This window comes from Pinus tabuliformis, chromosome 6 (genome assembly GCF_031772625.1).
Source record: "Pinus tabuliformis cultivar Carrire ecotype Pingquan chromosome 6, CPIR1, whole genome shotgun sequence".
Lineage (NCBI taxonomy): Eukaryota > Viridiplantae > Streptophyta > Pinopsida > Pinales > Pinaceae > Pinus > Pinus tabuliformis.
Genome location: NC_142292.1, coordinates 858,406,497 through 858,422,373, shown reverse-complemented (window position 1 = coordinate 858,422,373; position 15,877 = coordinate 858,406,497). Strand labels below are relative to the sequence as shown.

The 15,877-nt window shown below is 40.2% G+C and overlaps 1 protein-coding gene across 1 annotated transcript in view; it reads left to right on the top strand.

Annotated features, from left to right (window-relative positions):
- The window catches only part of LOC149261598 (pleiotropic drug resistance protein 1-like), a 170,017-nt gene extending 157,261 nt beyond the window's left edge, over window positions 1-12,756 (top strand). Inside the window, exons 22-24 of the mRNA XM_089422413.1 lie at window positions 11,580-11,751; window positions 11,853-12,107; window positions 12,245-12,756. Coding sequence (XP_089278539.1) covers window positions 11,580-11,751; window positions 11,853-12,107; window positions 12,245-12,511 — 694 coding nt within the window. The 3' untranslated portion in view covers window positions 12,512-12,756. The remainder of the gene's footprint in view (window positions 1-11,579; window positions 11,752-11,852; window positions 12,108-12,244) is intronic.
- Window positions 12,757-15,877: the final 3,121 nt, after the last annotated feature.

Here is a 15,877-nt window from a genome sequence, read left to right as displayed (position 1 = left end):
TGCCATGGCAATGATGTGGTGTCAATGTGGTGCTAACATGGCATTGACATAGTGCTAATGTGGCATTGACATGGCACTAACATGGAGATGATGTCGGGATGACATGGTGTTGAAGTGGCTTTGACGTGAAGAGGACATGGTATTGACATGACATTGAATAGGCATTGATGTGGAGATGATGTGGTGCCAATGTGGCACCGATGTGGAGTTGAAGTGGTTGATGATGTGGAGATTGGGATATCGGCCTATCGTGTACTGGGATGTTGAGAGATCAACTTCTAGGAGGTTTGGAATCCCGTGTTTGGCCTGCCTCTCAATACTAACAAAAGCTGAAAGTTTGTCAAGTGACAAAAGGGTTGAGCTCGATCAATTAGTGAATGTTATCAGATTGGGTTGAGTTGAGGTAAGTGGTCTAATGTAACTAGGCATTGAAAGTCGAGATGCCCACTAATGGTTTAGGCTCACAAATGCAGACTAGTGTGGGAGTGACATGTGGCCAAGGGATAGCACATGTATTCCACGTGGCATGGTATAGATCTGATGTAGAAGTGGAGGACAATCTTCAAGTGGGAATAACTTTGTGCTTAGAGCTTGAATTTTGATGAAATTTTTATCATCGGAAAGCTCTTGACGAGTAGGATATAATGGCGTTATCATAATTATGATTTAAAGTGAATGAAGAAAAATGAAATTTGATAAACCCGTCTTCATAATTAATCTTGAAGGTCAGTTCTAAATAGACCCTGCAACCTTAATTAGACATTAGGGGACTGGGTACCTTACATTCATTCTTGGGTAAGAGCCCTTATAAGGTTTTTAATACAGATTACATATCCATTCCCATGAAACACCACCAACAATTTTGTAATCTTTTGTTGCATGCTTCCAAAGAGAATAGAAGTCAGCCCTCATGTTGCTCTTGGACATTGGAGTAGAGTGTTAGTTTTTGTAGCATTAGATGTGTTCTAGCCTTGAAATTTTGTGGAGAGCCTAGAATGCATGAGATCTTCAAAACCCAAAAATCGTTTCTGAAAATTCCGCTTAGAAATGACTTAATTAGATTATTAGTCAATTTTTAAATATTTCCTAAGTCTAAAACCTTCTATTCGTCTTCCACAGGATTGGCATTTTCACTTGGGATAAGCTTATTGCTGCCTGGCGTGGTCCTTGTCCTCTCTGGAAAGAGTCCAATGATCTTGGCATGCCTGTGCCTCTGGCTATGCTCTGGAATCATGTCAAGGTAGCGTTGAGGGGCTGCGGCTTTCATAGATCCATGCAGGATGACCAGCTGTTATGGCGACTGCCTAAAGCTAGTCTGCCGGTTCGTGTTAAAGACATTTATTTAGACTTAATTGTGCAAAAGCCCTGTCACGCTAGAACAAAGTTCCCTGTGATTTTCTGGAAGTCAGGCTGCTCCCCTAAATCTATTTTCTTCTCATGGATGGTTTACCACAATAGGAATCTGATGTGGGATAATCTGAGAAAAAGAATGTGGCACGGTCCGAGTAGATGTTCGATGTGTGAGGCAGAAGAAGAATCCAATCTCCACAACTTTTTTAAATGCAGAGCTTTCTCGCAAATCTGGCATGACTTGGCTCTTCTATATGGTTTTCCTCATCTTGTTTTCGACTCAATCCAATCTGCTTTTGAATGGTGGTGTGGACAAAGGGATTCATGGAGGCCGATCCTTATCATCGTGCTGTGGTGCACATGGATGTGGAGAAATAACAAGATTTTCAAAGAGTCAAAACTCCCACTCAAATCTATCCTGCAACACATCATCTCCACTTATGACTTTGTGCCTAAAAAGCAGCCCGTTTTGAAAAGACGCAACAGAGAAGCGAAAGATGTTAGTCTTGCAGGGTTCCCGAGAGCTTTTTTTGAAGGTGTTGAGCAGCAAAACAATTGTGGATGTGGTTTTCACATCCTGATGGACGAGGAGCTTCAATATTTTATCTCATGGCACAGTGGAAAGGGCACAAACAATTTGGCTGAAGCAAGGGCTTTAGCGGGCCTCCTTGCTTTCTGCATCTTTTGTGATATCCAGTCTATTTCGATCTTTGGCGACTCCAAATCTATGATTGATCTTGTCAAAGGATCCTGCAATATATTGGCCCCTCATCTGGCAGGTTGGGTGGACAGAATCAAGTTCTTTTGGGGTCTCTTGAGGGATTGCTCCATTCATCACATTTTCCGTGCTCAGAATCAGCAAGCGGACAAACTGTCAAAGGAGGGCCTGCTACTTGAACCTGGCGCTTGGTCCATGAAGGTTATATATGGAGATTTCTCATGCTTTATCCAGGACTTCTCTATTCCCGGTTTATGATTGTCCTTCTCTTTCTCTAGTTTCTCCCTTTTGTTCTTAATACTTGTATATGTTCTGGCGTTTTTGGATGTCAAACAGCCATGAATCTAGTTCTATCAGTTTTTCACATAGATGATGTATGCGCGAACATATATTGGGTATATGTTTATCTTTTGCTCTGTTTCCTGGTTTTTTCTTGAACAACCCAGACGGTCCATAGTAGATTGTCTCTATCATGATCATGATCTTACAGCTTCAAAGAGATGTTTTTCTGTAACTATCTAGTTTTATTATATATCCTCAATATAATACAATATCGCTTTTTCTCTCTGAAAAAAACTTAGGGAATATGACTAATTAATCAAAATTAACTAAGTTAAGGTGTGAATGTTCTAGAAACTCACACAGATCGACTTCAAGTTAATAGTATCCATCCATTAAGATCTAATCTTGGTCGTTGAAGTCTTAACAGAGGATTATAAGAAGAAATCTATGGGGCTTGGAGAAATCACTTTTAGCAGTTCGATTTTATCAGCAAAGCAGCAACAGTCAGTTGCCGGAGAGAGAGCCAGTGAGATCGAAGTAGTGATTGAGGGGCAGGGATAGTGAACCAAAGGACATATTTTCCAGATCCAAGGAGGCATCAGTAAGTGATTCGAATTATCCCAAAGAGGCAGTGTTGAGGGATTGCGCAGTGCTTCAGTCAGGAAGATCGATTTGAGGAAGAGAAAAATTTGTTCTCAGTTCCAGAGGCTGGGAAGGAGTCCTAGAGAGCCAAAGAGACGTTTTTCTCAGCTTCCAGAGGCAGAACGACTTCATCTGAGCCCAGTCCAGAGCAAGCCATCCGGCCAACTATGCAAAGCAGCGTAAAGGCTGACACAGTGCTCCAGGAGGCCGGGTTTTGATAGGGAAAGTCCAGCCAAAGATTGCTTGTGGGAGAAGGGTAGTTCTCTTCAATATTTTACTCAGATTTTCTTGTTGTTTGGATTGCTAGTTGGGCATCCATAGATGTACTCAACTTTCACTACTGCATAATAAAATAAACCCTCACTACTGCACTGATTTTCTGAAGTTGTGTTTTTCCATGGATATTGGTCCAAAAATAACTGTGTAAATTTATGTGTATGTGCTAGCATTTCTTCTAGTGTTTATTCTTTCACAGTTTTATTTGTGTAGGTTGCAGTGTGATTGATTCAATATTTGTTGTAGCAAACAATAAAAAAATTGTTAAAAATTAATTAACAATTAGAGAATTATTTCCAGTTCCTGCAATAGGATTCTAGTTTGCAATTTTCATATGGTATCAGAGCACAGGTTATTAGCCGGAGAGCTCAGTAGCGAAGGAAGAGGGAGTTTCGTTGTTCAGAGTGGGCAGCGGATCGAAACCCTAGAGGAAGCGCAGTGACCTTGGCCAAGAGACTGAATTTCGTGATGAGATTCGATTTTTTCTGAGTGTAAGGCAGAAAAATTTGATCTCTCCAGATCAAGGGATTCCAGAGGTAGAGGAGAAGCCTAGTATTTTCACAGAGTAGATCTCTATCTGGACACAATAGTTTTTGTAGCAGTTTGTATAATGTTCCAAACTGAAATTTACAGCTAATAACAGACACATCAACTAGGCTATAGCAAATAAAATCACAATTAAGCATGCACCATCAAAACACCAAGAAATTGAGAAAATAAGCTGAGCCATTTATTAAATTATGAGCTGTAAGGAGTACATGTAGCAAGGAATAAGTGAACTTGGGCTTTCATAAGCAAGCTGGAGCAACCCAAAGTGGAGGAGATGTCCCCAAGAGCTAAGAAACTTCAACCCAATATCCTTCTGCGCAGACCCAAAAATTAGCAACTGTAGTTGCACTGGAAATGCAGGGAATGACCCTTTATGATGCCTAGAATCACCTGAAAATGCAGTTGTAGCTTCTCCCAAAAATACTCATCCAAACCTAGAAAGGAATCTACCCCAAACCAACCACCCGCAAAACCCACAAAATGGTGCAATCATTGGTTGAATAATAAAATGCACCACTGGAGAAAAGGAGGATTTCTGGCCTGAATACTCCCGGAAAAATATGCAAATTTAACCTCGAACTCCTCTCAACAAACTCACAAAAACCCAGAAAGGGTTTGGTTTGGTTCTAACCCCTGAAATTCGGCCCCAAATACCACATCCTCCTCCAACTGCTGGGAAATATGGCCTGCCTGAAAACTCCCAGGAAAATCCCTCCAATCACTCCCAAAATGATGAGTTATACTGCCCCAAGGTTCTTCTTATTTCTCCCGACAAATTCCAGCTCCAAAACTCGTCCCACAAACTCCCATGTGTGCCTAGTGAGTAACTTTTGCCCTGGCCCTCGATGCTCGAAATCATGTTGCCTTCAAGAAGCAATCTCCTGCCCCCAAACTCCTCCAAAAGTTTGATATCACACTGAAGCTCCTATGCCAAAATTCTCTTGGCAATTTCTACCTGGAAGACCACTGAAATGACCCAAGCGTATCCTCTCCCGTGTCCACCTAGAATATGCATTAGTTGAGTGAGTCAATGAATGTTTGGCTCTGAATCCCTCCATCTCCTCTCCATAGTGGTATGATTTGACCTCCCTAGGTGGCACGTGAAGTCCACCGAAAGAAGGGTGAGTTCTCCCCTTGGAGAACTCTGTGCTAAGCAACACTCGTGACCCAACTAAACAGCTTGAGCAACAAAGGAAAATAGATGAATGAACAAACACCCCCAATAGCTTTTATGCTTCTTCTATTTATAATTTCTTCTTGCCTCCTCATGTGGGTCCCTCCATCCAATAATTCGACCTCCCTCCCTTAGCAATTCGATTTTCCTAAGGGGTTCGAATTCCCCTTTTTGGGTGGGCCCCACATCCCACTACTAATTTAATCTTTCATTTTTCTCTAATGTTGGTGGCCTCCATCTCTCTAAAATTAAGTGGGGACTCCCTCCACCCACTTTTCCTAAGTTTACCTGCTAAAACATTTCCCAACACCCCATTGCAAAATTAGAAATTCATATTGGCAAAATTAATTTAATTGGGGACATTACAGTTTGCTAGAGTAGAGCTAGCGTCGGGTGGAAGAAGAGCACACTGAGGGACAATTTTCCTCAGGGTACTTCTAGTCTTAAGAAGTTAGATTTCCCTTGCAGATCGATAGTTGTTGTGTGCAGAGTTTCTCACTCCAAAAGGGAGTGCAAATAGATGAGCAACAGTTGAGCAGAAAGGAAGAGGAGATTTTCGACATTTGTTTGAGATGGCCACTGGTGGCCTTCGAGATCAGGACAAGTTGGATGGTGCTTCCAACTATGTCATATGGAAGGCAAGGATGTCCTTCCTTCTGGATGAATTTGGCCTAAAGACATACATAGATGTTGTGGTAGCTCTGCCCCAGGATGCAGATCAGTTGAAGGAATACAAAAAGGAGATTGCACGAGCGAAGAGATTGATCCTTGATGGTGTTCGAGATCACATCGTTTCACACATAGCTGGCAAGGGACTGCCAGAGAGATGTGGGAAACTCTCACCATGCTATACCAGGGCACTTCCGAGCAACGAAAGATGTACCTAGAGGAGAAGTTGAGATGCATCAAGATGCAGAAAGGGGAAGGCATAGACCCCTTCCTCACCAGGATTCAGGAGGTCCGAGATCAGTTGTCAGTTGTTGGGGCAGCACCTCAACCCACAAAGCTTGTGAGATTGGCACTCAACAGTGTCTCTGAGGAGTGGCAAGTCTTTGTCCAAAGTATATTGGGCAGAGACAAGCTACCAGAGTGGGACAGGATGTGGGATGACTTGCAGCAGGAGGAATTGAGGCGAGCTCTTTTAAAGAGCTCCATCAGTGGCAGCAACAACGGATCGAAGCAAGTGAAGGAGGAGGAGAATGTGACCCTCGCATCAAAGGGTCCCAGTCAGGTCAGAGACAGGGGGAGCAGGGGAGGAAAAGAAGGACATGTCCAAGGTCAAGTGCTTCAAATGTGGTGAGCTCAGTCGCTACAGTACCTAGTGTCCTCTCAAGAAGAAGGACAAGGAGGAGAAGTAGGACCAATAGGAAGCATCAATAGAGATCGATAGGCTTTCCTCTAGGCTGGAGGAATGCTTCGCCATGTTTGCTGACATACACCTAGGAGTAAAGTGGGGTGACTTGGTGTTGTAGCCTCAAAGTGCTACAAATAGGCGGGATCCTTAAGGAGGTCCACCTCTTGGATCAGTGCCTTGCTACGGGAGCCCACAGTATTCAGTAGTAGGATGGATCAGTGGCAGTAGATGTAGTCAGATGCCAGAGTGACAGATGTAGAGTCTAGTTGCAGTCAGATGTTGGGGAGCGCAGTGCAGAGTTGGCAGCAGTGCAGTTGGCACAATGCAGAGTCAGTAGCAGCGCAGATGCCTCAAAGACAGCGTAGATACTAGCAGCAGCTAGAGAATCGGGTGACATATGCATCATATGAGCACAATTGATTCAGTATTTAGGATGTTTTTCAGTTGCAGATGTTGCAGTTGCAGCAACAACAGATGGAGAGGGAGTTGTAGTATAGATGCAGTGTTGAAAGCAGTTCAGCAGGGGCAATATCAACACGGATGTAGCAGATATCAGTGTTGCGCAGGGTTGGTGGGCAGCAGCAGCCAAACATCAACAACGTGACATAAGATGATGCAGAGACAGGGTGTTGCTACAGGGGGCAACAACGCTAGAACACACTCCTCACTAAGAGGTAGTGTTAGTTTTTGTAGCAATTGAATGTGTTTTAGCCTTGGAATTTTGTGGAAAGGCTATAATGCATGAGATCTCCAAAACCAGAAATCATTTCTGGAAATTCCGCCTAGAAATGACTTAATTAGATTATTAGTCAGTTTTTAAATATTTCCTAAGTCTAAACTAAGGGAATATGACTAATTAATCAGAATTCAAGTTAATCTTAGCCATCGATTAAGATTTAATCTTGGTCGTTGAAGTCTCAATAGAGGATTATAAGAAGAAGCCGATGGAGCTTGGAGAAATCACTTTTAGCAATTCGATTTCATTAGCAAATTGATTTCCAGAGTAGCAATGATCAATTACCAGAGAGAGAGCTAGTGAGATCGAAGCAGTGATTGAGGGGCAAGGATAGTGAACCCAAAGAAATATTTTCTAGATCTGGGGAGGCAACAGCAAGTGAGTCGAATTATTCCAGAAAGGCGACATTGAGGGACTGTGCAGTGCTTCAGTCTGGCAGATCGATTTGAGGGAGAGAAAAATTCATTCTCAGTTCCAGAGGCTGGGAAGGAGTCCCAAAGGGTCGGAGAGACGATTTTCTCAGCTTCCAAAGGCATAACGACTTCATCTGAGCCTAGTCCAGAGCAAGTCGTCTAGCCAGCTACGAAGCGCAGTGCATAGGCTGACACAGTGCTCCACAAGGCCGAGTTTTGATAGGGAAAGTCTAGCCAAATATTTCCTGTGGTAGAAGGGTAATTCCCTTAAGTATTTTACTCAGATTTTCTTGTTGTTTGGATTGTTAGTTCAACATCCATAGATGTACTTAGATTTCACTGTTGCATAATAAAATAAACCCTCAATGCTGCACCAGTTTTCCCAAGTTGCGTTTTTCCGGGGACATTGGTCCAAAAATAACTATGTAAATTTATGTGTGTGTGCTAACATTTCTTCCTGCATTTATTCTTCCACAATTTTATTTGTGTAGGTTGCAGTGTGATTGATTCAGTATTTGTTGTAGCAAACATTAAATTGTTGATTTGTTGTAGCATCAGATGTGCTCTAGCCATGAAAATTGGTGGAGAGGCTAAGGCACATAAGATCTCCAAGACTCAAAAATGGTTTGGGGAAATTCCACCCGGTTGGAGAGATATTAAAATAATTAATAATTTTAATGGGGTTACTAAGTCTAAACTTAGGAAAATTAAAATATTAATGGGTATTAATATAAAATTGGGTGAGAATGTTCTAAATGACATTGATCAAGCCAAATCTAATCTTAGTCGTTGATTAGAGACTTAATCTCGGCCGTTGAAGACTCAACAAGAAAAGTATAAGAGGAGGCTTGAGGGTTAGTTGGAGATACACCAAGATTGATTAGTCAGTTCGATTTTCTGGATTGAGGCTTGCTGAGAAATTCGAACAAGTGATCTGTTGCAGCGAGTACATAGCAGAGAGGCAGGGATAGTGCCTGAGGGTCATCGCAGCGGCTGAAGAGGCTAACGCAGAGGTAGCCAGAGCTACGCAGAGGCAACAGAAGCTACACAGAGACAGCTAGAGACTATGCAGAGGTTGAGGGGCCTCCATGGGTGACGCAAAAGGCTAGAGAGCTGACGCAGAGGGCCAAAGTGTGGACGTAGAGGGCCAAAGGCCTGACGCAAAGGCTTCAGGGGTTGATTTGAAGCTAGCGGGGCTGACGCAGAGCCAAGAGGAAGCGCAGGAAGGATTTTCGTGGGGCAGAGTAGAGCCGAGAGGCTGAATATCTATCTCCGAGAAGAGGTATTACTGCCGTGTAACAATCTCTGTTGGGTGAGCCATTTTGGCACCCTAGTTGTACTCAAGAAATATGCATTATAATAAAACCCTCAAAACTGCTGCACCGGTTTTCCCGCATTGGCTTTTTCCGAGACGAGTGTCCAAAAATAATGGTGTCCCTTGTGTGTTTGTTTAAGTATTTCAGTTGATGATCTGTATATGAGTTAAGGCTACATTTGTGTTTATTTCAGTATTTATATTTATAAATAACTTGTTAATGGAATAAACAAGTGGGAGAAATAAACCAGATAATGCAGTAGGCATTTCTAACGTGTCAGACTTAGAAATTTCAACATAAATAAATTGTTAAAAATTAATTTAACAATTAGGAGAATTATTTCCAGTTGCTACAATAAGATTCCATTTTGGAATTTTTCACATAGAGTACCTTGATTGGAAGACATTATTGCTGCAAAAGAAAGTTGAAAAACATATATACAATAAATAAAATGAAAAAAGAAATACTAAAGTTTATTATTTCCTTAGAAAACCATTAGAAATAAAGTTTAAACTCTTAGAAAACGCTAAATAATTCAAAGATGCGTGGTTCTTACTATAAGATGTTTTTTGTAGCCAAACTTCCCAAAAGCACCACAAAACATAACTCAATTATGGCTGTAGCTGCTGAAAAACACCACAAAACAACAAAAATTTATGGCTGTAGCTGCCCCAAAACACCACAAAACAACAAAAAGGATGGCTGTAGCAGCCTAATATTTTGAATAGTCTCTTGCTGAAGTTGCCCTTGCTCAAATCTCCTTCATTGAAATCACCCTTGCTCAATTCCCTCTGCTCAAATCTCCTTTGCTCAAGTTTCCAACAATGTGAGAAAAAATGAAAGGAACATCCTCTTTTAAAAGAATTAATTTTCCTAGAGGTCTCAATAAAATATATATTTATCTAGAGGAATCAGCAACTGGGCAAGTCTTGTACTCACGTGACATCAGGTTGATTCGAACCACTAGCACGATAACTTGTAGGTGCATACGTATGCCCATTCCACACGCACAGGTGAATCAGGGGGATTTGAACCAGTGTTGCAAACATCTTGATGATATCCCGATTTTATCTCGAAATCACAATTGTTTGGCCTAGCCGATGTTTGCCGATTTTTACCGATATTTTGATAGTATCTTGATTTCGCTGATGCTTGCCAATTTTTACCAATATTTTCCCGATTTTTACAATTTTTTGGTTTTCCAGACCCTTGTTGATTTTATCCCGATGCCGATGTTTGCAACATTGATTTGAACCATAGACCTCCTCACACATAATACTTCATTTACATGGCAATCACCAGTTGAGTTGGCCCTGGAGGGCTGAAATATTATTAGAACTAACTACTTAAAAAATTATTTTTTAATCAATAAAAAATGTTTCTTGTGGGTCCCAAGCACAAAACAATGCATAAGAATCCATTGGATGGACTTACATGCGTCGTACAGGGGCTTATACACATTGTACAAATGCTAAAATGTGTTTAAAAAATGTCAAACGTGTTTCAGTTGTTGTTCAGGGTTTCTATACTAAAACCCAGTTGGTATGGGGGACAGGAGGGTCGCATTTCCGGCAACTTAGATTTAGTCCTTATCTCATTTCCATTTCCACCCCATTTCATCTACTACAGCAACTACACATTATGTTAATGCTTACTTTTCCTATACCACATGGCCCCTCCTGCCCCCATAGCCTTAGCAATCTTATTTAGGGATACCCCTTTTGTTGTAAAAGAGCGAACCAAATAAGAGGGAGAGAATTTGTAGCCTTCTCGAGTTGCACAGGACTAGCTCCTTGATGCTTGGGACTTTACATCATATGTGGTGTTAGTTGTTGCGATGAGGTGTATAAATATCGAAATCAGTATATGATTGGTCATGGCTAAAAATGCAGACTACACCCCTATTTTCAACATGCTTCTTTAATCTGAATAGGGGGACATCCGTGGAGAGAAGACATCACATCGCAAAATACATCTCTCCTCAATGTTTATAGAGTCTACATATAGAATACATATTATCCCCCTTGAACGCCAAATCTCCTAGAAGAAAATGATTCCACATGCTAGTGAAAGCGACAACTTCAGTATATCTTTTTGATAAATCTCCAATGTGCAAGTGAAGGCAGATGCAAGAAAATCAACTTCAGTAAATCTTTTTCGACAAATCTCCAATTGTCCTAGGACATCTCTTTCGGCACAAGAAATTGAGACTGACCAACCTGACTACCTGCCAAACACTCCAAGCAGATTGTGGCAGCACCAAGGATCCCCAAGAAGAATAGCACCCCGGTAGAATGGAGAAGTGAACACACTTGGAAAAAAGTTTTGAAATCAGTTCCAGGCTGAACTGACTCTTTTATATTACATTCCATAATCTTAAATCATATGCACTGCATTATAACTAATTGTGAAATTCTGTCATCAATCTTTTCTGATAACTACACCACTGAGGATGTTCATCTCCAGTGCTATTTTTAACATCCATGGGCAAAATGACCTTAATGTACAATTTTAAAAGGAGTACCAACAAACTCATTTATACCATGCTTATTGTTCAATGTGTTTTTATAAGCATTCCACTATATATTATTTCATGTTGCAGTTGTAGTATAAGCAAGCCTTTTTTACTTCCAAAAATATTCTTCCGTAAATATGTTTGAAGCATTGTAAATATCGGAGACTCCACATTTTTAATAAAACACCTTTTCATTTACTTTCTTCCTCTTGCTCGTTGTGCCCTTTTAATCATTTCATCTTCTTACATGACAGAGACCGTGAACAAGATTTATTAAACGTTGTGGGATCAATGTACTGTGCCGTGCTTTTCCTTGGAATCAGCAATTCGTCAAGTGTACAGCCTGTGGTCGAGGTGGAAAGAACTGTATTTTATAGAGAGAAGGCAGCTGGAATGTATTCTGCAATCCCTTATGCATTTGGACAGGTAACTGGACTCGATGATAATAGAATTTCATTTCAGTGCGGTCTCAATTTTGAGCAAAACAATATTCATCTGATGTTGCTATCATGGTTTCATCTATGCAGATGGCAATTGAGGTTCCTTATGTTTTGCTACAAGCTATAATCTATGCAGTCATGGTGTACTCCATGGTTTCTTTTGAGTGGACATCTGCCAAATTTTTCTGGTTCCTCTACTTCATGTTTTTCACTTTCCTCTACTTCACTTACTTTGGGATGATGTCAGTTGCTATTACTCCAAGCTACCACATTGCTTCAATCATTTCATCAGCCTTTTATTCCTCTTGGAATCTCTTTTGTGGGTTCCTTGTCCCTCGGCCGGTAAGTAAGACCATGTTTTTAATTCTCGAATTGTTCAATTTTCATTTGTTGAAAACTTCTTTTTCAATGATTGCAAGCATCTGGAATGTGCTTAACATTGTTGTTTTCCTCCTTTTGCTGGTTGTGCATGGAACCAGAAAATTCCTGTGTGGTGGAGATGGTTTTATTGGATCAACCCCATTTCTTGGACACTTTATGGTCTAATTGCAGCACAGTTTGGTGACGTGGATTCTGAGATGGATACAATAGAAGGAAAATCCAAAGTAGTAGATTTTGTGAGAAGCTACTTTGGGATTAGATATAACTTTCTGGGAGTTGTTGCGTTTGTCATGGTGTGCATTCCTCTTTTGTTTGCTTTGATGTTTTCCTTTTCCATCAAAACATTCAATTTTCAGAAACGATAGATTCCACATAGAGGTCAGGCATATATCACCATTTGTAAATTTGAGAGCATGCTGGAGAATAGTCCACTCTATTCTTTTCCCAATCGTCTGACATATCATATTGTTGCCTGCTCCAGTTAATGAAATAAAGTAAGTGATCATATTTATTGCCGCAACTGAGTAAATGTGACTTTTAATAAGCATAATTTCAATAAGATCCTTCATAAAACTCACTTTCATAAGAATAATTAGCTTCTACCATCCATGCGTTCTCTGCACTAAGTAGTGCCTTTGAATAAATAGATAGCTTCCTCGCTGAGATGTGTAACAAAAGATATTTGACAAGGAGGATAACTAGCTTCTGTAAAGGTTATAAGGGAAATCCAAAGCAGTGTATTTTGTGAGAATCTACTTGGGATTTGAGATATAACTTCCTGGGAGCTGTTGCACTTGTCATAGTGTGCATTCCTCTTTTGTTTGCTTTGATGTTTGCATTTTCCATTAAAACATTCAACTTTCAGAGACGGTAGACTCCAGATAAACATTAGGCATATATTATTGTTTGTAAATTTGAGAAGATGGTCGAAATAGCTCTAATCTTTTCCTATTCAACATATCATTGCGTTGCCTGCTCCGGCTAATGGAATAAACAGTGAGTGACGACATCTATTGCTGCAATAGAAGAAATGTGACTTTTAATAAGTAGAATTTCTCTAAAATCTTTCATAGAACTTTTCTTAAGAATAATTGGCTTCTGCCATCTATGAGTTATCTCTCTGTTTCTCTGCACCAACTAGTTCCTTTGAATAAATGGATATCTCGTCCCTTCCTGACATGTGTAACAAAAGAAATTTCACAAGTTGGATAACTAGCATCTATGGAGGTTAGTATGAATAATGATATTCATTACCATGTGACTGAAATTGAAGTTCAAATTTAGAACTCATCTATTTTTATTGTCATTTCGAAATGGCCGCTTGCAAATTAACCCCTGCAGGGCTGCGATATTCTATTTTGTGACTTTTTTCATGTGGATTTATGTAGGTTGTAACTGTCTTTGCTTCCGCATTGTTCTAGGAACTCTTGGAGTTATGATTTTTCCTCAAGCAAGACCATCTATGAGATTGATGTTAGGGATTTTTCTTGGATTCATTGGCATGTATAGTATACGACATAACAGATGGATTAATCTGCTCTCTTATCTTCCTGACCCGGAACAATGTATCTCGTCTAGCACCTTTTCTTGCTATACACACGCACATTTAAAATGAGAAGAAAGAGATCTAGCACCTTTTCTTGCTATACACACGCACATTTAAAATGAGAAGAAAAAGATCTTGCAAAGCTGTAGATCTCAACGTGGATGGAATTCCTACTAACCTTCATATTCTTCGCAGAAGATATGTGTGAGAAGGACAGACAGACACACAAATGCAATCAACAATGTTATCCATATTTGGGTTCCCTCCTATTCAGAAATCAGGAGGCTGTCGAATTAGACAATTTCTCTTTATATTGATAATTGCTTGTGATTATTTTATTAGTTTTACTAAGGTTAGTTATGTTCCATCATCAAACAATTATCAAAACCAAACATTATCAAGATCATAGACAAACAATTATCAAAACCAAACATTATCAAGATCATAGAAAAACAGTGGACACAAGATATAAAAACAAAGGACACAAGATATAGGCTCTCAGCGAGGGTAAAACCCCTCCCATAGGAGAAAACCCGCAAAAATCTTCTTATAGAATCAGATCAAAGTGAGATATCCAAGACCCATGACCACAGAAAAACCACCTCTAGATGCCAAGTTAAATCTTCCATTATGCTCAACAAAATCATCTTCAAGGGACCAGCAGCAAGAGATGTACCAAGGTAGAATTTCCACATATTCCGGCTCGAAACTCTTCTTTGATCTCAAACTCCGGCCTTCCATATTCTGTGAAATTTCAAATATAAATCACCCAAGAATGTGTGTCTAAATGAGCTCATATCATCTTCTATTTACACTGCTCGGAGGGGGTGCAAATAGACATGTCCGTTGGTGCACGGTTGACTTGGCATCTAGAGGGCTATTTGACCAAAAATTACATATTACAACTTCTCTCTTTTTCTTTACAATGGGTCCAAATAGGACTTCAATTCTTTGACTTACAAATCCTAAAAGCATGAAGAATATGCTTTATCTAATAAAATAATAATAAAATTCTTTTGAGCATGAAACCCATGCTTAGAAATTATTTTTTTTCTTCTTTTTACGATAAGCATATAATGACATGTACAATGACAATATGAAGACTGAACCTAGTCAATACTTCAAACACTCCCTCTTGACTAGGGAGGTATTCATACAATAGGTACACAAATATTCTCAATTTGAAATATTCTCAATTTGAAATATTCTCATAAGAAGAGTCACAGTGAAACATACATTCTTTTATAGGATTCTGGATGCTAAGACACCAATCTAAAAAACATGTTGATCTAGAAGTCTAGGTACCATCTAGGCTACCTGCCAAGATACCAACAAAGATCTAGGTACCATCTAGGCTACCTACCAAGGTACCAATTCAACAGAAATCTAGATATCTTCTAGGCTATCTGCCAAGATACCAATAGGGATCTAGGTGCATCTAAGTTGCTGGCCAAGACACCAACTCAACAGGGATCTAGGTGTCATCTAGGCTACCTACCAATACACTAACTCAACAAGGATCCAAGTGTCATCTAGGCTACTTGCCAAGTCACTAACTCAACAAGGATCCAAGTGTCATCTAGGCTACCTGCCAAGACATCGACTCAACAAGGGTCAAGGTGTCATCTAGGCTACCTGCAAAGACACCAACCTTGACAAGGATCTAGGTATCGTCTAGGCTATCTGCCAAGATAGCAACCCTAAGTACCATCATACAGGCTAATTAGCCTAAGGTACAACAACTCATCATCATGATTTGGTCAACGCCTCATCCTTACGGTATACAAATTAGTACAGATTTGTCATCATCAGGGTCAATCCTTTGGGAACATCTATCTACAAGGAGTACCAATCTCATATGCTTACCCGATCCTCTAGTCCCCATTCTCTCGTCATGGCTTTAACTAGATGTACGAATGTTAGTCCTAGCCTAGTGCATGACACATGAAGTATGTCCATCCTCACTCCCTGTCAACCAAAGAGGATATACACAAAAGGGAATATTTCCAAGTTGTTAAAATATGCAAATATGGTCAAATTCCACTTTGGATAGCTCATTTGATGGAGATGGCGATCGCATTGAATTCATCTTTTTGAGAGGATCAAAATTGACCTAAAGATCACTCAAATCAGACAAGGGAAAGTGTACTTATGAAGAAAATCCCACATATGCACATTTGAACAA